Source organism: Takifugu flavidus, chromosome 14, assembly GCF_003711565.1.
Source record: "Takifugu flavidus isolate HTHZ2018 chromosome 14, ASM371156v2, whole genome shotgun sequence".
Lineage (NCBI taxonomy): Eukaryota > Metazoa > Chordata > Actinopteri > Tetraodontiformes > Tetraodontidae > Takifugu > Takifugu flavidus.
In genome coordinates, this window is record NC_079533.1 from 15,314,523 (window position 1) to 15,332,341 (window position 17,819).

A 17,819-nucleotide genomic window follows, 5' to 3' on the forward strand; every position below is an offset into this window, starting at 1 on the left:
TTAAAGGCGTCATTTAGTAGTAATCACAATTATAATTCCTTCCATCCTAGCTTTCAAGCACATGGGTTCGCCCATAAGGGTTGTGTTCTGCTCAAGGTTTGTTCCTGTTAAAAGAGAGTTGTTTATCTTTAGTTTTTTGTTTGTTTTTTGGGGGTGTTCAGACTATTGTTATTGTCGCAATTTAGGCTATGCCTGGGGAAAATGTAAAAAGGTGACATTATTGTTCATATTTACAGTATGTCAGTAATGGTTTATTAAAATGGGACTCGTGATGGAGTTATTGTTAAAGAAAGTACGTAAATGTTGCGTAAGTGTTATATTGTACTGAATAAAGTATATTGTCCTTTCTGACTCCTGAAAAGCATTTTCTGGTAGTCTATGAATACTGTTCCCCTTTGTTATATTCAGGAACCCATAAGGCTATTTTTTTACTTGAACCTGGACCTTGGATTTCTTCATTATGGATATCTACAAAAAATCTATCTACAAAATTAAATCAAGAACAAATGAGTAAACTGAAAAACGATGTTGTTCCTATCCGGACGTTTAGCTTTAAGAACCCGGAAATATGACCGGAAATGTGTGCGTCGTTGTTTTCATTCCTCCAGAATTCGTCATGAAGGGAGCGAACATGTCTTTTGCTGTCAGTATCGGTTCTTTGCTTCGGACAGAGACCCAGGATGATACTACTCACCGGGATGATGATATATGTGTTGTGGGTGTTTTCGGTAAAAGCAACATGCAGTCTGCTGCAGCCAAAGAGTCTCTTATTAACATTCTGGCGGACAAACACGTATTCTCGCTGTTTAGCGAAGCAGACGACGGTGGCGCCCCGGAGAGTCAAATACAGGCATTTTATAACCAGGAGAGTCGGGTACTATATCTATTACTTTCCTCCGTTTGCGACAGTCGACAACTACTGCGGGCCTGTCAGTCTCTAAGTGCGGGCATCGTCCACTCCGACGCGCACGACTTCTGGAAAGGTTTGGAGAGGCAACAATGCCTCCACTTGCTCTACATGTTCTCTGTGTGCCACGTTCTCCTCCTTGTCCACCCAAATCAGACATTTGACGTCTCTTACGACCGGCTCTTCAGGGCCCTTGACGCCCTGCGACAGAAAGTTTTGCCTCTGATCCGAGCTGCCATCAAAGACTGTCCGGTGTCCAAAGAGTGGAAGGTGAACTGTCGGCCCTGTCCGCCTCGCCTGCTCTTCGTGTTCCACATGAACGGATCACTGAAGGTATTCACCTACCAGTAGGACCTTTTCCTATTGACAAACAGCGGGTCAAACAGGCAACTAAAAAATATGCAGAACTGAATATTAAGATGGCGAATGTTTTTCTTTTGACTTGATAAATAGTACATGAATACTTTTGCCAGAAACTGTACATTTAAAGGGATTCAAAAATAGTTCAAAGTATTGTCAGTCCCAATAAGCAGCTTGTCTTTTAAATTTGTTACCTTTTCCTTATTTTTATTACTGATAGGTGTCTGGAAATGGTTCCGACTCTGCAGGAAACCCTGACAAGGCCAAAAAGCACTCTCCCAGGAGAAGGCTTCAACATGCCCTGGAGGACCAAATATACCGCATTTTTCGTAAAAGCAGGGTCCTGACCAACCAAAGCAGTAACTGCTTGTTTACCGTGCCTGCCAACCAAGCATTTGTGTACGTGATACCAACGGCAGATGAAGATCCTGTGGGGGTTTTACTTGGTCAGCTGCGTTCCAACTGCACCCTGTACGAGCAGGACTCTACCATGACAGTGTCTGGGCCAAGGCGCTACCAGCAGATGAGACGTTCAACTCGACAAGTCAGCTTCAGTGGGGACTCGGGTACCATGTTGATGGGCAGTCAGCTGTTAGACTGCAGCCTGAAGGAGTTCCTTTGGCAACACATAGATCTGGTTCTCACAAAAAAGGGGTTTGATGACAGTGTTGGCCGCAACCCGCAGCCTTCACACTTTGAGCTGCCATCCTACTCCAAATGGGTCCAGGTGGCCTCCAGACTCCACCAAGTACTAATCAGCAACACAGAAGAAGAGCTGGCAGAGTTGGCCACAAAAGTGCAAGGTCAGCTAAAAGTGTTGGAGGGATTCCTCGAGGCTGACACCAAATTCTCAGAGAACAGGTGCCAGAAAGCTTTGCCACTGGCTCACAGTGCCTACCAGTCCAACCTGCCTCATAACTACACCACAACCGTGCACAAAAACCAGCTGGCCCAGGCACTGCGGGTGTACAGCCAGCATGCTCGTGGTGTGGCTTTCCAGCGCTATGCTCTGCAGCTTCATGAGGACTGCTACAAATTCTGGAGCAATGGCCACCAGCTGTGTGAGGAACGAAGCCTGACTGACCAACATTGTGTCCACAAGTTCCACCTGCTGCCTCAATCAGGTGAGTACAGCCTTCATCATGCTGGATTTGAATGCATGGATTTCCTTTTTTCTTGTTGTACAATACAGTAAATAATTTGAGAAATGTGCCATTAATTTGGGCAGGAGAGAAGCCCGACATGGACCATAACCCTCCCATTATGAACCACAACAGCAGGGGGCGCTCCACCAGCTCCTGCAACTGTGGCAAGAAACAGGCTCCTCGTGACGACCCTTTTGACATCAAGGCTGCCAATTATGATTTCTACCAGGTCAGAATGAACCAATGTGCTTAGCTGGCAAAAATAGTGTTTCCTAATGTTGGTAAATGAATCTCACAACGTTGCCCCACTGCTTCCCCTGGCTCAGATCTAGTCCTCATTTGTCCAGGTCGGTCATAACAGTTTTCTCCTCCCGAATAGATCCTGGAGGAGAAATGCTGTGAGAAACTGGAGAGGATAGAGTTTCCAGTGTTCCAGCCCAGCACTCCCGACCCAGCCCCAGCCACCAACCAAGACCAGTGTCATCCGTGCGAGGCTTCAGGCTCCGGTGATGCAGAGCGGCAAAAGGAGCCCAGCACGGCTCAAAGCCACACACCAGGAGAGCCAAGCCTCAGCCTGGCTCTCAGCCTAGGCCACTCCACAGACAGCCTGGGGGCCTATGAGGAAGGGGATGGCACTGAAGCGCAAGTTCAGCAAAAGAGGCCGAGCCTTGTGGACCGCCAGCCCTCCACTGTGGAGTACCTGCCAGGTATGATGCACTCTGGCTGTCCCAAGGGCCTTCTTCCCAAGTTCTCCAGCTGGTCACTGGTCAAACTGGGTCCAGCCAAGTCCTACAACTGTCACACTGGCCTGGAACAGCCAAGTTTCCTCCCTGGCTCCTCCTTCCTTTTGCCTTGGGACATAGTGATTCGCTCTCGCTCAGAAGAGGACGCGGGACTGATGGATAGTTTGGATGGAGGCACGTCCTCGTGGCCTGCCCCCAACAAAACCCTGATGGGAAAGCGAGGTAGCACCGGAGGGCTTGGCCGGAATCGAAGGAGGGATGACATGGCCCGGGTCTTTGTGGGCTTCGAGTATGAAGACAGCAGAGGAAGACGCTTCATTAGCTCAGGGCCTGATAAAATCGTCAAGGTTCTGGGGCCAGGCGGCACCAAAGATCCTGCCACCAAGGTGTTGAATGCCGACATGCCACTTTACATCCCCTCCCCTTCTCAGGGCCGTGGCCTGAAGCCCCACTTTGCCCAGTTGCTTCGTTTGTTTGTTGTGGTGCCGGATGCCCCCCTGGAGGTTACGCTCAACCCACAGGTAAACACGCCTCATGAATATGAATATTTAAAGATTTACAGTGGTGTGGCGGCTAAAACATCACTGAGCAGACGTGTAGAAATTTGTGCATTTGCATTTTACCTTAAAATCTTTTTACTCTGGTTTGTTTAAGGACCCTTAGGAAACGAGTTATTACTCATTGATTTATTGAGCCGAGTCAGCTTAAATCGATCAATAACCGTGGGATTTATTCTTTAAATGCACTGACTGAGCCGTTCTTGCGCCCTGTTAATTACACTGACCTTCCGTTTTGACATGAACGGATGAGCAAATGTTTGGTTTTACTAAAACTGCATCTCCATTTTCAGGTCCAGCCTGGTCCTCCTCCCTGTCCACTCTTCCATCCTGAACAGACAGATATCATGTTGCCACCTGATAGTTTTTGGGTCCTGCGCTTCCCTTATTCCTACTCAACAGATCACGGCCCCTGTTACCCCCCCAAAGAGAACCAGCCACTCAACAACTACAAGGTGCTGCGAGGGATCTTGAAGGCCACCACTGCCATCCCTCCACCATAGCAGTAGCTGCACGCCTGCTGGGAACCAGGCTTCTTTACACCTCCTGCTACAGGATGAGTAAAGTTTCCCACCCTCATCGGGCAGTGACGGCACCATATTTTCTCCTGAGAGGAGCATAGTGGCAGTGTTGGATGTGATGAGAGAGGCTGGGAAAGAGGCAAACATCTCCCTCACATTCTTAATGGGACTCTTGATCAAGTGGTCAGACTGAGCTGTGTTGGAGGTAAAAGACATAATGTAGGAGTGACAAAGTGAAAATGGTTTTAAAACATATAGCCACCGGTGCAGCAGCATAGTTGTCCCCAGCAGTGGCTCCATGACTTTCTGTTACTACCTATCAAGCATGGTGTGATCAGAGTTTCAATAAACAGTTTTGTTTCACATTGAGAGTTTCAGCTTCAGATGTGACATCATAGTCAGATAAAAAATAATCCATTGAGTAAAAAGCTGTCACTGTGTTGCTGGTGATATAAGTGATGTTTATCATCGATGGGGGAAAAATGATTTAATGAAAATAAAGACTGAGCTATCAAATAGGATGATTTTGTTAACTTCCAAATGAACGCGTTTCGCTTCTTGTCCACTAGAGGGGGCTAATTTCTACCCGTGGGTCGATGGGCGACACAATTAATGCCTTTGGGAGGTTCCTTCAGGGAAATTAAGGAATAAAGTAACGACACAGCTAATTATCGCGCCCGAGGACCTTCAAGCTAACCCTACTGCAATTGTTAAATGATGAGCTTTCATTATTTCACGGTAAAAGCTTTATTCAAACCAACAGATACTTTTAAAATTTGTTTTACTCCCTGGTCTATGTCCATTATGTAAAGTTATTATTTTATGATTTATTTTGTTGTTTTATTACAATTGAATAAAGTCTAATCCAACTTTTCGTCTTAAGGTTGGTGATAACATCTTTTACTGCTGGACACAGAGTCAATCATTCATAGTTTATACACACACACACACACACACACACAGTCTCCAGGAATGTGGAAAGTAAGAATTAGGTTAATACCAAAGCTGAGGACTGTTGTTCAAGGTCAGAAAGTTAAATAAGCTCCGTTAGGACAAAAAGAAACAAACAAACATAAAGACTCAAAAATGTGTTTCTGTCACCAGTCAAACGTTAATATAAATGTATTCGGACTGTCATCTCATGTAGCCCGTCCAGTTGTTCGTCCTTCATGAAAGCCTTGGACACTTGAGCAGTAAATCTGGGCATGTGTGTAAAGCAACAACAGCCATAAAAGGAACACAACAAAGCTCAAGTGCTGCTGTTCCCACCTGCTGACAGGTAAAATGAGGCGGGGGAACAAGAGCCAGCCTACAAGCAGATCCAAGCTCCTGGCTCAACTCACTACTGTCAACGTTCCACTCTCACAGGCTGGAACAATAGAAGACACTGAACTGGATGTTCTGTCCCAGAATCAGATGACAGAACACCCAGACAACCAAAGGAAGAACACCTGAGACCGTGAGTAGAACTGGAACAGAATTGGTCTTTTCATTTTACTAGCCTTCTATAAGTTAGCTTGCTGCAAATCTTTAACTAGTATTAACTTGCAGTTTCTGCCATTGCTTAAACAGAAGTGAAGTGCGGCTACGGTGTACGATTAACCCGAAGGATTTAACTTTTAGACATTACAACCAAATTTGAGGTCTTTCTCAGAATCTATACAATTCTTAAACATGAAAATATTTTTTAAAATAATTAAAATACTGTATTCAGGTAGACTATTTAGGGTTAAATAATCGCAGTATTGTACTAGTCTGGTTTAAACGGTTTTAGGATAATAAGGCCTACTTGTAATTTTACTCTTTTTTTAAAGAATTTTAGCTGAATTCTTAATGCAATGATCATTGAGAACATTCATTAATGTCAGCACACATTTTCATGTCTTTAAAGCTCGGACAGAACATTCAGACATGGTGCAACATGATGGAAATGGTGATTTTTTTTCAGTTTTACCTGTTTGTTTTTTTAGTTTTTACTGTTACTGCAGTCAGCCACCAGGTGGTTCAGCTTTGCTTCAGCGGCTGTTTCATGTCATCCATCTTCATATAAACATGTGATTGCGTGATGAACAGGTAGTTAAATAAACAGGAGCTGTTAAGAAATAAAGTTTTCAGCTCTGAAATCAGTTTTGCTCAAAACATTTCCACAATGAAGTTTGTAGCTGCTCTACCGGCAGTTACCGGCACACCATAATACTGGAAAACCAAGTAAGACAGCTCATATCATATTCCACCAACCTCTGTTGTCAAAAGGTGGAGTCAAAGAAGAGAAACCAGGAAGGTTCCAGCTTTGACTCCAGCTCGGGCCTCCTGGGTCTCTGGTTAATTCTGGTTTCCTAAGAACATGTTGTGTGGAAAGACCTTTTGACTATATCAAGATTATGATGTCAGTCCAGCATCCTCTGTTTTTGTCTTTTTTTTGACAGTTTCTGATCCATTTTGAGACCCACCTCTCTATTTAATTGACCAAGAACATCATGGTCAGGTCCACGGCTGAGCGGAGGATCGTGTCCAAAGACGGCCACAACAATGTGCGAATCGACAACGTGGAAGGCATGGTCAAGTTGTACCTGCATGACATCTGGACCACCGTGGTGGACATGAAGTGGCGCTACAAACTTACTCTTTTCGCCTCCACCTTTGTCATGACTTGGTTTATCTTTGGCGTCATCTTCTACTTCATCGGCATGGGCAACGGAGACTTTGAGGCTGGTTTGAATTCCACCCACACGCCCTGTGTGATGAACGTAGGGACGCTCACTGGAGCCTTCCTCTTCTCCCTGGAGTCCCAGACCACCATCGGCTATGGTTTTCGCTACATCTCAGAGGAGTGTCCACTGGCCATCTTCACTCTGGTGGCACAGCTCGTCATCACAGGCCTCGCTGAGATCTTCGTCACCGGTGCCTTCCTCGCCAAACTGGCTCGGCCCAAGAAGCGATCGGAGACCATCAAGTTCAGCCAGGTGGCGGTGATCTGTCGACGCCAGGGTAAGCTGTGTCTGATGGTGAGGGTGGCCAACATGAGGAAGAGTCTCCTGATCCAGTGCCAGGTAACAGGGAAGCTCCTCCACCCCAACGTTACACAGGAAGGTGAGAAGACCCTGGTCAACCAAAGCCCTGTGGATTTTTACATGGACTCCAGCGGCGACTGCCCTTTCCTCATCCTCCCGCTCACCTTCTACCACGTCCTGGATGAGCACAGCCCGCTGGCAGGTCTGAACGCTGAAAACCTGCGCAGGCGTGATTTTGAGCTGCTGGTCACCCTCAATGCCACCATGGAGTCCACCGCAGCCACGTGCCAGAGTCGCACCTCTTACATCCCTCAGGAGATCCTCTGGGGATACGAGTTCAAGCCGGTGCTGTTCAGCACCACGGGGGGTCGCTACGTGGCGGATTTCAACTTCTTTGATAAGGTGCAGTTGAGCAGCAACGCCGGCTTTCATAGTAATGACCAAGAGAAGCTAAAATTGGAGGAGGACTATAAGAAAGAGTAGAAGAAATGCAGCGCTGTTGGGAGTTTAAGGCCTGACACTCGTTTGCTGATGTCTGACGTCAATTTCAAGTTGATCTACATGTGGAACCATATCATTTCATTTTCCTTTTTATTAGTGAATTACTAAACTGACGTATTCATGTTATAGTTTCATTGTTGGTCTCACACATTTTACAACATTTCTAACTGAAGGATGAAGGCCCATTTTCTTACTTGAAAAAAGTTTCTAAAGTTTGGAACTAGCTTATATCGAGCATCTACGTTAAGATTAAACAAACATTAGTTGAACCCTGATTGTGTTAACCGAGCAATGTCAAACAGATGAAATATGTGGATATTGGATATAATACAGGATTAAAGGCTGTATAAATGTGTTTGAAGGATAAAACCGGTTCCGTTTCATGGTCTCATGTTTTGAGCTTCTGTTGTAGCAACAATGAAGATGAGCAAACAGCTGCTGGAGCTGCAGGCAACTGTATCGGGTCAAAACAGCCTTTCACTCCAAAACACAAGTGAACTTTTTCTGCCAGAAACTTCTTTGTTATCAGAGACAAATTATGGGTTTTAGACAAATATCAGTCCTCGTGCTGGACCTCCCTGATTTCCTGAGTTTCATACCAAATGGGTTACTTTTTCATCTGTTGCCAGAAATGACTAAGATTGTCAACTGAAGGACTTAGACACATCTGGCACACACATCCTTTCCTGGCCAAACCAAACTCTAAACACCCAAGTATACAATTTTAAATAAACTTCAGACTTTTACTACAACATGCAGCCAGCAACCTGTGTCACCTGTCAGATTTACGGGTGCTTGATTATTTGTACAGCGGGAAAAAGGTTATTACGATATTTTGTGTAAAAGTGGTAAATATATGTCAGGTGAAACTGACTGTATTGTGTAGGAGGCCGCCCTCAGCTTCACTCTTCAGCTACATGGTTAACGTGACTTTTGCACCCACTGTCTTAAAAAACAAGCAAATGATGCTTTGATTCCAAGAATGATTCACCTTGTCTTGACACAACTTTGACAAATGGAGACACAGACAATGTTTCAGATATTTAATGTGTACTACTGAGTCTTTTACTGAGTGTGCAATAATAATAAAGAATATCACTGGTCTAATTTTCAGCTTCAACAAGCAGCTCACATTTTACAACTTACGCACATATAGATCAACTAAACGGTGGACTTAAACACACCAGTACATCAGTGTCACCTCTCACGTCAGGCAATAGACACACTTGTATGTTACCTGTCAATCAACAGAAATTCAACAGAAATGTGTTTTCTTTAGTCTGAAATGTACGAGACAACATAAATAGAAGAATAAATATTTTGGTCAGTAGGTGGCGACAGCCAGATCCTAAAATCAGTGAAGGACTGCGAAGGAAATTCTCTCTTTCACTTCCTGTCTCGACTCATCGACTCATCACAGGGGTTCACGTTCTTGTGCGTGTGTGACTACCTGCTTGCTTGTCTTTCTCATCACTACTGTGTCTGTCTGTCAGTGAAAGACTGTCTGTCTCCAGCGTTTGTCAGGTGTGAAGGGCCACAGACTGTCAACAATTGCAGAGGTAAACGGTCGTGGCTCCACACTGAGGTTCAGCAGCTCCAGACGAGAACAATTCAACTGACTGTTCAAGGGCCGAAGAGTTGATGCGGCCGGCTGTTCTGTCAGCTGCAGAGAGACACAAGGTGTATAAAATACTACCACCAACAACATCTCCATCAATTTCTTGACATATCTCTGTATCAATATTTACAGGTATGAGGTGGTTGGACGGCAAGTTAAAGGCCTGAGCGATCGCAATGGCCATCTCATATTTGGTCATCTGCTCTTTAGCTGAAAAATGAAAGATTCCTCTGATAGATGGATCCTGTAAGATAAAGAGAAGTGGTCAGATGTGTGGACTAAGAGATAATGACAGATGGTAGAGACAGAAGAGATGAGAGAGACACTGAGTGATGCAAGAGAAACAGGCAGAGGGTGAGACAAACCAATAATCTGTCAGGTGAATCGGTCAGACAGCCTATTTAGATACCTGTCTCGCTCTCTCTGACAACTTCCTGCAGACGGCTGCCACATCCCGGGTGTCTGTGGGGAACCTCTGCTGACAGTGATCCAGAGTACTGCCCTCGGTAGCCTCCTGGACCCGCAGCCACAGACACGTCACCGCACTTTCAGACACTGTCTCCACCTCTCCAAACAACACGGGCACTCGCAGGACTACCGCCCCTGATACAGAGCATGATATGCGCAACTTGAATGTGAGGAGAGAGAGAGAAAGCTGAGAAACAGACAGGTACCTGGACAGTGTCTGAGTGTCTCTCTCTCTCCCTCCAGTTTGCTGCGTCCATAAACATTAAGAGGATTTGGGGTGTCGTCTTCACCATACGGAGGATTCCTCCCATCAAACACGTAGTCCGTACTGATGTATAGGAAGAAGGCCCCACAAGCAGCTGCACACACGGGCGCACATTTAAATTTGGTTTTAATGGACCATAAACAGCAGTCTGATTAGGCCATCACCCACCTGCCTCCTTTGCAAGTGTGCTCGTGGTGTGCACATTGAGATTTACAGCCGCTTCAGTGTGCCTCTCCACCACATCTGGACGTCTCTCTGCAGCACAGTGGATGATCACATCAGGCTGAAACAGACATGTTTGAAACTAGATATGAGTACTTACTGAATTACATTAACGCATAATACTTCCTGTTCTGGATGTTGTAATTCATACTGTGCAAAATGTTCTCGAACATGCATGGTACCTTATAATCTTGTAGCAGTCCTCTGACAGCTTCCTCATCGGTCAGGTCACAGCGCAGTATTCCAGATCTGGCTCTCCTGAATCCGATTCCAAGAACTGCCCAGCTGTTGTTCTGAAACTCCCTGCAGACGGCTCGACCCAGTAGACCCGTTGCCCCGGTCACCAGAACCTTGGGAGCCTGGTCCATAGTCTCCTCCTGTCCAGTCAAAGTACTACATTAATACTACCAGTACTACTACTAATAGTACAATCGTCTACTTCATCATATAAACCAATCAAACAATCGATTGCTAACATGAAACTAAATCTATGCGTGTCTCAACACTCGGTCGGCGGATCAGACTCGAGCTACAAGTAATATCTGATTGAAAACAACTGTGGAAGAGTTTCCCAGGAACTATTATGTGGTAACACATATTTGATCAATCACGTTATAGAAATAAAAACGTCAACGAAAAGCACATTTCTGTCAACCAATACCAGTTTTAATGAAGCGTAAAAGACTCCCAGAGCCTGCAGTAGATAAACCTCGTCTATGTTGTTACCTATTAGCAGAGTTAGCCTTTAACAGGTGCGACTCTACCTGGACCAGCTGCACTCGGCCTGGACTGAACATAATCCTCAAATCAGCACGACTCATTTCTTCTATATAATGTTGGTCGAATTTATAATCGGTTATGACGGCCGCCTCTAATTTTCTGATACGCAGTTTTTCCGCTGCAGCTCTTCCGCTTCCGACTTCAGACCGATCAGCTGTTGGTCGTAAAGCAGTTGTCGTGGTGTGACAGAGGACGCTAGCCGACGAGCTAAAAGATGATGATTGAGATTAATAGACGAGAGGGAAACGCCGGTAAAGCCTTCAAAACGGGACTGTGCTGTTGGTTGAGCAGGACAACAGATCTCCTCATAAAAATATTCGTCAACAAATGTTTATATTCACCTGCGAACCTCCGAACTCAGACCCAGGCATCTGTACAGAAGAGTAGCTCACAGACGAGCAGACACCAGAACTAAAATAAAACAAGGAGATAGGTATTCGAAAATGAATACACGGTTAAGAGTTGTTTCTCCCTTTCTTCTTCCTGGTCCCGGCCTTGTTCTTCTTCTTCTTTTTTTCTTCTACCTATTCATCTCTGAGACTCTCTTCCGCCACCCCTGGTCAGGAGATGTATTATTTCCCCCAACCATTTACCGGTAGTCTTGCACTGTATGTTTTACGCGGCATTCTCTAGTATCATTTAAATGCTTAAATGCTTGTTAACTTTTCGAGTAAGCTTCAGTATACACTGTCTGAACATGCTGTATTTTGTCGTTGTTTTTCTTTTATTGAAATTGGTGAAGGTTTTAGATAAAGAGAGCAAATGTTATTGAGAATGTATTGTTTAAAATGTTTATATTAAAATATATCACACATTTTGGTTTAGAAAAATTAGAAAATATAGGTCTTTGTTGATGCATCTATGACTGTATAGTTTCCTTCTTGCAGTACATTACTGTTGCAGGTCACTCCGCAGTCCACAGGTGTCTCTCACTCAAGTCCATAATTTCTACAATTTTTCAATGCAGTTAAATGTTGAGTCGGGTGTGAGATTTCAAAACTAACTAACTCAACATATGTGCTGGTTAAACAGACTATAAAATGAATGCAGTTCCTACTAGCTAACAAGCTTGTTTGGCTTGAGAAATTAGAGAGATTTGTAGTTTTTAAAGATGACTGTATAAAGATGCTCTTTGGTGAAACCTTGGATATGAGGCTCTTAATTGGTGTCTTGATTCAAATGATTAGTATTGAATGTTTTGATGTTTAATGACTGATGGTTTAATGTTTGTAGATTCACTTGGAGTGATTTAAAGACAGTATCTGAATTTGTTAACCTCTATATAGTTCTGTCAGGTGGAAACAGCTTATTAGCCCTCAGCAGTAACCAGCAATATTTGAAGGCGTAAAATATTCAGGAGGTATGTTATGCTAGTTATGTTATGTTCTGCTTCCCCTACATAACGAAACTGTGTGCACTCATGCTCTGACACCCAGGGAGGTGGAGGGGTTCAAGTCGCAGCCTCGTCTGTCAGTCACCTCCAAAAATAGTCGGCTGCACTCTGATACTGAGTCTGTCTGTTTACCTCTATGTCTCTTTCGGTGTCTCTCGCCCGCCCTCTCTCTCTTTCTTTAAGCCTGTGCTCTGTCATCAACACTTCCCTGGAGGCTCTTGGGCACCCCAACACCGCGTGCCACTCAGCACAGAACAACGGAACCAGTTGAATTTGAATCACTGGAGCGACTGCAAAGAAAGATTCCCCCGACCTGAACCTGAACCTGGACCCTGAACGTTGGAACCAAAACCAGGATCAGCCTTCAGAGGTGAGCCTCAATCAGATCTCTTAACCAAGAATGTGAAAATCCTACATTCCAATAATTTTCTTTAACTGCATAAGTGCAGAAAAAGTAGGAAACTCCAGCAGGTTGAACAAGTCAGCCATAAATGACTGAAAATCAAAAAGAGGAGAAAACGTGTTTAAGGCCACCTGAACAGTCGTGTTGCCACGACAACAGCCTGTGAGGCATGGATTGTCTCTTTTTAATGATTACTGTTGTCTTTGTTTGATGTGTTACGATGGGAGCTGCAGGTTAAACTCATCTGACGCTGGTTGCGTGTGTTGTCATCCCAGTTCTGCAGATGGTTTTGTTTTCCGTTGCCGAGTTGCCATCAACATTTCCCTCTGTGCTCATTGTGTCAACGGCTCAATTCGCAATTAAATGTTTTTATTTCCTCTTTGAAAGAAGGATTCTACCATATATTTACCAACATCCTTGTTCATCTTATTTGTTTGGAAGATTATGTGATTTTATGTTTCTATTTTCATCTCGAACTAAAGCCGATAAATACAACCGTCTCATTTTCACTGGTCTGTGGGAGGAACTTTAGGAGGAACCTTAGACTAATAGGAGAGGTCTTACTCATTGTGACAGACATAAAAGATGTAGACAGGTGGAACACTGACAGGTGTTGTTACTGTAAACTGCAGAGGATGATGAAGCAACTGGCACGAAAATGTTCACAGGAGATGAGCTGGTGGAGCTGAACATGCATTTACAAGAGAGGCAATGCCAACAACAATGGGCTACATGCAGGAGAAGTTCCAGGAACTATTTATAGCAAGCACACTGATGCTGCCATGAGTCAGTGTGCAATTTCATATTTAACCATATTGATTTTCTTCAGAAACAGAAGCAGTCAAAAACCCAACAAATTAAACCATGAACAGCAAACCAGATGGAGGAGGAGGAAGACGAAACGAGAAGGAGGTCTTCCTCAGTGCTCATCGCTGCCCTGAAGTTGATCTCCTGCCTCATCATGAATCTGAGCCAGGAATCGTCCCTCCAGGTTCTGTGTCAGCTAATGTTAAACAGGCCCAGGTCACCAGCACAGGTCAGTCCGAGTCAAACTACCTGGATGTGTCCTCCACCCCTCACTGTGACGAAGATGAAGATGGAACTATCAGTGACTGGTCGGAAGAAGATCTTTCCCTCCACTTCTCTCCCTCTGTCATCATCTCATCAGATGATGAAGAGTGCACCTTTGAGTGTGTGGATATCACCATGGAAACACTGGTGAGCTGCATGAAAAATGAAACCTCACATTTCGCTTGTGGTTTTTGCTGATCATCATCATCATCATCATCATCATCATCATCATCATCATCATCATCATCATCATCATCATCACTGTCATTCAGGTAAACAGTCAGGAGGGGGAGGGGCCAAAGATGGTCCCAAAAAGACAGATTCAACTGAAGAAGAAAGAGGAAGAAAACTTTGTCAAGGAGAAGAAGTTACAGGTAAGATACCAAACTGTTCATCTGTCCACCCCTGTTTCTCTCTACCCGTCTGTCTGTCTCTCTACCTTTCTGTCTGCCTACCTGTCTGCCTATACAGGTGAGGAGTGACCCTGCTGAGGGCAAAGATGGCAGCAGTGAGTTGTCAGCATACAACACACCCTCACCCAGTACACACCAGCGGCCAGATCTTTTGCTACGTCAGCACAGTATGCCCGCCTCTACCACCAGCGGTGATGCTGACAGCTACAGAGTCTACAGGGGCCTGATTGCAGGGGCCAATCAAGGTAATATCTGTTTTTTGCCTTTTATGTGACAAAAACATTTTATTTGAAATTAATGTCAGATTTATATTACAATTACAATAATAAGATATCAAGAGGAATTTACTTGAGCAATTTTTTATGGACGACTTCCATTTTATCCAAACAACTCATCCACTTAACTGCTTTTTCCCTCTGGGGGTCATGGGGAGGAGAAAACATATGGGTGAAGGCAGGGTTCACCCCTGGGAGGGTTATCAGTTCATCGCAGGGCCCTATGTGAGCATTTGTGGCTTTGGTACTTTGCTCAAGGGTACCCCGGCAGTGCTCTGAAGGTGTTCTGGCACCTTTCCCTGCCACGAAACACCTTCCATGTTTTGGGCAAACCGGGTCTTGAACCCTCCACTTCTCAGCCCAGTCCCCAAAACAACTTATTTGAGCCAAAGGAAAGGAATTTGAAATAAAATGAAAGGTTCAATTCTTACCTAATGTCATTTCCTATTTCTTGTTTTCAGGGTTGCATGTTGGAGCAAACTCAAAGCAGAGACTGCAGAAGTCTTTTTCTTTAGATGAAAGTAAAACAAAGATGGCGTCCTGCATCATTAAGAACGTTCTATCTAAAAAGATGCAGGCAGAGCAGAACCACTCCAAAACCCCTCATGGGAAGATTAAACCCACCATGGTACCCAACCTCCCCCAGCCTGTAGAGCAACCGAGGGTGAGCGAGGGAGCAGGAGGTGAGACAGGTGGGGGTGTAACTAAAGCTCCAATTCATGTGGTAAGAGACATGAGGAGCTTGGTTAAAAACACATACAGCCACACCATGTCTACTTCACATAACAGTAAGCCATTAGGCTTTAAGCTAGTTGGTCAGGGCGGAAGCCCACCCCCCACCTATCAGCAGGCGGTGGGGGTCAAAAGTCACGATCACTCCAAGAATTCTTTAGGAGGAACTGTCAAGCAAGTCACTGCATCTCTCATGCAGTCACAGAAAAGGAATCAGAGCAACAGACCCAATCATCGAATCACACAGCAGAGAAGAGGCAGCGAGCCGATCGTAACCAGGAGTCAACGGGACGATGTCCTCGGCCCTGCTGGGGTAGCTTTGTCCACTATGTCACCCAATCTTAATACCCCATCAAACAGCATTAGTCCAGAGAGAGCTGGCGACGTGAGTCACAAGACACAGCGCTCACTGCCCCCCTCCGAGGTCACCCACCCTCCAGTTTGTCCCTCCGCCTCCAGACACCCTGAAGTGACCCATCCTCTGGTCTCCAGCCAAGAACAGAGCACCATCCTGGGTTTGCCCTCTCAGTTTGTCCCAGGAAACTCTCAGCAGATCTTCCAACCCTGCTTCTACACTCCAGCTGCCCTGCCTCCCTTCGCCCCCACCATGGTTCGTCACATGGGGAAGGTGAGCTACGTGCAAGGTCCTCTGAACTACATCCAAACTCACCTGCAACCCAACCTCCATCTTCTGAGAAAACCTGAAGAGAATCAGAATGATTTGACAGGAAACTACCCTAATCAGCAAGAGCTGCGCTCACCTCACTTGATGACGGAAGACCAGAAGAGTCACAGTAACACAGCAACAACTGCAACGCAGGAGAAACCCCAGCTACAGGCAGAGGAGCAGCCATTTGTAACTGGAGTTCAGGGTTTCCTTGCTGTTAACGGTGCCTCAAATTCTGCTGGATCGACATCTGGGGGACTTTCGAATGTTCCCACACCCAGTCACATGTTAGACCCCAAAACCCCCCTCCAATGCTTCTATGTGGATATACCCCCACAGTCTCAAAGGAAGATGCTTCTGGATCCAGAAACTGGTCAGTATGTACAGGTTTTCCTACCTGCATCCAGTCCCACTTCTAAGTGCAGTGCATTTCCTGTGGGCTTTGGAAACCCCGCCCCCTTTGCTCCTGCTGGGATGAAACCCACTCCAGCGATCCTGTCAGTCATGCAGTTTCAGCCAACAATTGCCGTGTCCCCACTGTATGCCCCCCCCTTTCTACCTTTCCCCCTAAACGCACCATCCATTAATTTCTCACACACACCACTGTGATGACATCACAGTCCATCCAGTGATGATGATGATGAGGAGGAGGAGGACAACATCGTGCCACCTTTTCGTGCAAATTACCATCATTTTCTGTGCGTGTTGCTGCCTTGGCATTAATTTCCAGGAAGACTATTAAAATCATTAAACCTCATACAAGTTACCATGGAAACACACTGTCACCTTATGTCTACAGATGATTTTTATGATATTTATGTATTGTTTGCAATCACGCCTCACTTTTACATTTTTTTTATCTCACTTTGAAGAAGTTTGATTTGTTTTTGTACACAGTTTTGCACAAAGGTTGCTCGTTTTACAAGTGACACAGGTTTACAAGATGAGTCTGTAGAATGCATGAAAAGCAGAAACTTAGTAATTAGATAAGTTTAAAACCTTCTGAGACACTTCAGAGGCACAAGGGCAACATTTTTTTTATAAAGAAGATAACATCAGTTAGAAATAAGATGTTTCCAGTAATTTATCTTTACTGTGTATGTTTAGAGTTTTGATCATATCTGACATTTTTAATTAGCCCTGATAATTCTGGGTGTATTTAAGATTTTTTAAAAAGTGATTTGAACTGGATGGAAATGCTCTATAACTTACCTCAGCTCAATCAAGTCAAGCAGGTTTCTTTATAGGTTCACAACAAAGGTTGTTTTTATGGCACTTTATTTGTAGAGAAGGTCTTGACCGTAAAGATAGATGAGGAGGTGTAAAAAAATTAAGTTGGAGAGTTCCAGGACAAAGATGTACATGGATACGTTGCAGAGGTCTGGAAATAGTTGCAGAGGACTGAGCTTGAGTTTCAAAGGACTGTGAGTGAGGTGCAGAGGTATGGGTGGAGATCATCTCTGGGGTCTGGTTTTGGGTTTTAGCCAGTTCAATGCAACAGAAGTGACTCTTTTAAAACAGAGATGTGTGAGACTCATGAACGTGCTGCTATTTTGCATGTCAGTTGAAACATTTTGCCACTTTTTGCACATCATTTCCTGAGACAGTTTGGACTTTTATTAAGCGTTTTCTGAAAGGCAAAAACACCTTTTGTAAGCTCTGATGTTATAAATAAAAATGGATTAAATGTAAATGTGCAGTTCTCTGATTTTTAAGCTGCTTCTTGGAATTATAAATAAAACAAAGTAAGACTTTTTCATCATTCTG

General features: G+C 44.6%; 4 protein-coding genes across 8 annotated transcripts; 3 read left to right on the forward strand and 1 right to left on the reverse strand.

Moving 5' to 3' along the window:
• Positions 1 to 584: 584 nt before the first annotated feature.
• smg8 (SMG8 nonsense mediated mRNA decay factor) lies at positions 585 to 5,115 on the forward strand. The gene is made up of 5 exons (XM_057054364.1): positions 585 to 1,240; positions 1,488 to 2,391; positions 2,496 to 2,641; positions 2,792 to 3,676; positions 4,006 to 5,115. The coding sequence occupies exons 1-5, from the start codon at positions 617 to 619 to the stop codon at positions 4,213 to 4,215; spliced, it is 2,769 nt and encodes a 922-aa protein (XP_056910344.1). The 5' UTR covers positions 585 to 616; the 3' UTR covers positions 4,216 to 5,115.
• Positions 5,116 to 5,509: 394 nt separating this feature from the next.
• On the forward strand, positions 5,510 to 8,114 carry kcnj15 (potassium inwardly rectifying channel subfamily J member 15). The gene is made up of 2 exons (XM_057054383.1): positions 5,510 to 5,692; positions 6,660 to 8,114. Exon 2 carries the CDS (start codon positions 6,711 to 6,713, stop codon positions 7,725 to 7,727), a length of 1,017 nt encoding a protein of 338 aa, XP_056910363.1. The 5' UTR covers positions 5,510 to 5,692; positions 6,660 to 6,710; the 3' UTR covers positions 7,728 to 8,114.
• A 659-nt stretch (positions 8,115 to 8,773) lies between these two features.
• Positions 8,774 to 11,606, reverse strand: mat2b (methionine adenosyltransferase 2 non-catalytic beta subunit). Of its 4 annotated transcripts, none has more exons than XM_057054380.1 (7): positions 11,440 to 11,606; positions 10,501 to 10,695; positions 10,265 to 10,379; positions 10,038 to 10,190; positions 9,773 to 9,966; positions 9,494 to 9,607; positions 8,774 to 9,408 (listed from the first exon to the last, which is right to left on the reverse strand). In XM_057054380.1, exons 1-7 carry the CDS (start codon positions 11,467 to 11,469, stop codon positions 9,235 to 9,237), a joined length of 975 nt encoding a protein of 324 aa, XP_056910360.1. In that variant the 5' UTR covers positions 11,470 to 11,606; the 3' UTR covers positions 8,774 to 9,234. The 4 variants fall into 4 exon arrangements, with proteins under 4 accessions (XP_056910360.1, XP_056910358.1, XP_056910359.1 ...); XM_057054378.1 differs by lacking the exon at positions 11,440 to 11,606 and adding an exon at positions 11,045 to 11,372 and having other exon boundaries at positions 10,501 to 10,711; XM_057054379.1 differs by lacking the exon at positions 11,440 to 11,606 and adding an exon at positions 11,083 to 11,363.
• Positions 11,607 to 12,262: 656 nt separating this feature from the next.
• Positions 12,263 to 17,745, forward strand: prob1 (proline-rich basic protein 1). 2 transcript variants are annotated; one of them, XM_057054366.1, is made up of 5 exons: positions 12,263 to 12,861; positions 13,730 to 14,112; positions 14,238 to 14,339; positions 14,437 to 14,623; positions 15,115 to 17,745. In XM_057054366.1, exons 2-5 carry the CDS (start codon positions 13,759 to 13,761, stop codon positions 16,659 to 16,661), a joined length of 2,190 nt encoding a protein of 729 aa, XP_056910346.1. In that variant the 5' UTR covers positions 12,263 to 12,861; positions 13,730 to 13,758; the 3' UTR covers positions 16,662 to 17,745. The 2 variants fall into 2 exon arrangements, with proteins under 2 accessions (XP_056910346.1, XP_056910345.1); XM_057054365.1 differs by having other exon boundaries at positions 12,264 to 12,861; positions 13,724 to 14,112.
• The last annotated feature ends 74 nt before the right edge of the window (positions 17,746 to 17,819 follow it).

Coding starts and splice junctions, on each gene's coding strand:
- smg8 (XM_057054364.1), top strand. CDS start 617: ATGAAGGGAGCGAACATGTCTTTTGCTGTCAGTATCGGTTCTTTGCTT. Junction 1,241..1,487: donor ACATGAACGGATCACTGAAG/GTATTCACCTAC, acceptor TATTACTGATAG/GTGTCTGGAAATGGTTCCGA. Junction 3,677..4,005: donor AGGTTACGCTCAACCCACAG/GTAAACACGCCT, acceptor CTCCATTTTCAG/GTCCAGCCTGGTCCTCCTCC.
- kcnj15 (XM_057054383.1), top strand. CDS start 6,711: ATGGTCAGGTCCACGGCTGAGCGGAGGATCGTGTCCAAAGACGGCCAC.
- mat2b (XM_057054378.1), bottom strand. CDS start 11,139: ATGAGTCGTGCTGATTTGAGGATTATGTTCAGTCCAGGCCGAGTGCAG. Junction 9,608..9,772: donor TGTCAGAGAGAGCGAGACAG/GTATCTAAATAG, acceptor TTTATCTTACAG/GATCCATCTATCAGAGGAAT. Junction 9,409..9,493: donor CGTCCAACCACCTCATACCT/GTAAATATTGAT, acceptor GTCTCTCTGCAG/CTGACAGAACAGCCGGCCGC.
- prob1 (XM_057054366.1), top strand. CDS start 13,759: ATGAACAGCAAACCAGATGGAGGAGGAGGAAGACGAAACGAGAAGGAG. Junction 14,113..14,237: donor ATATCACCATGGAAACACTG/GTGAGCTGCATG, acceptor ACTGTCATTCAG/GTAAACAGTCAGGAGGGGGA. Junction 14,624..15,114: donor GATTGCAGGGGCCAATCAAG/GTAATATCTGTT, acceptor TCTTGTTTTCAG/GGTTGCATGTTGGAGCAAAC.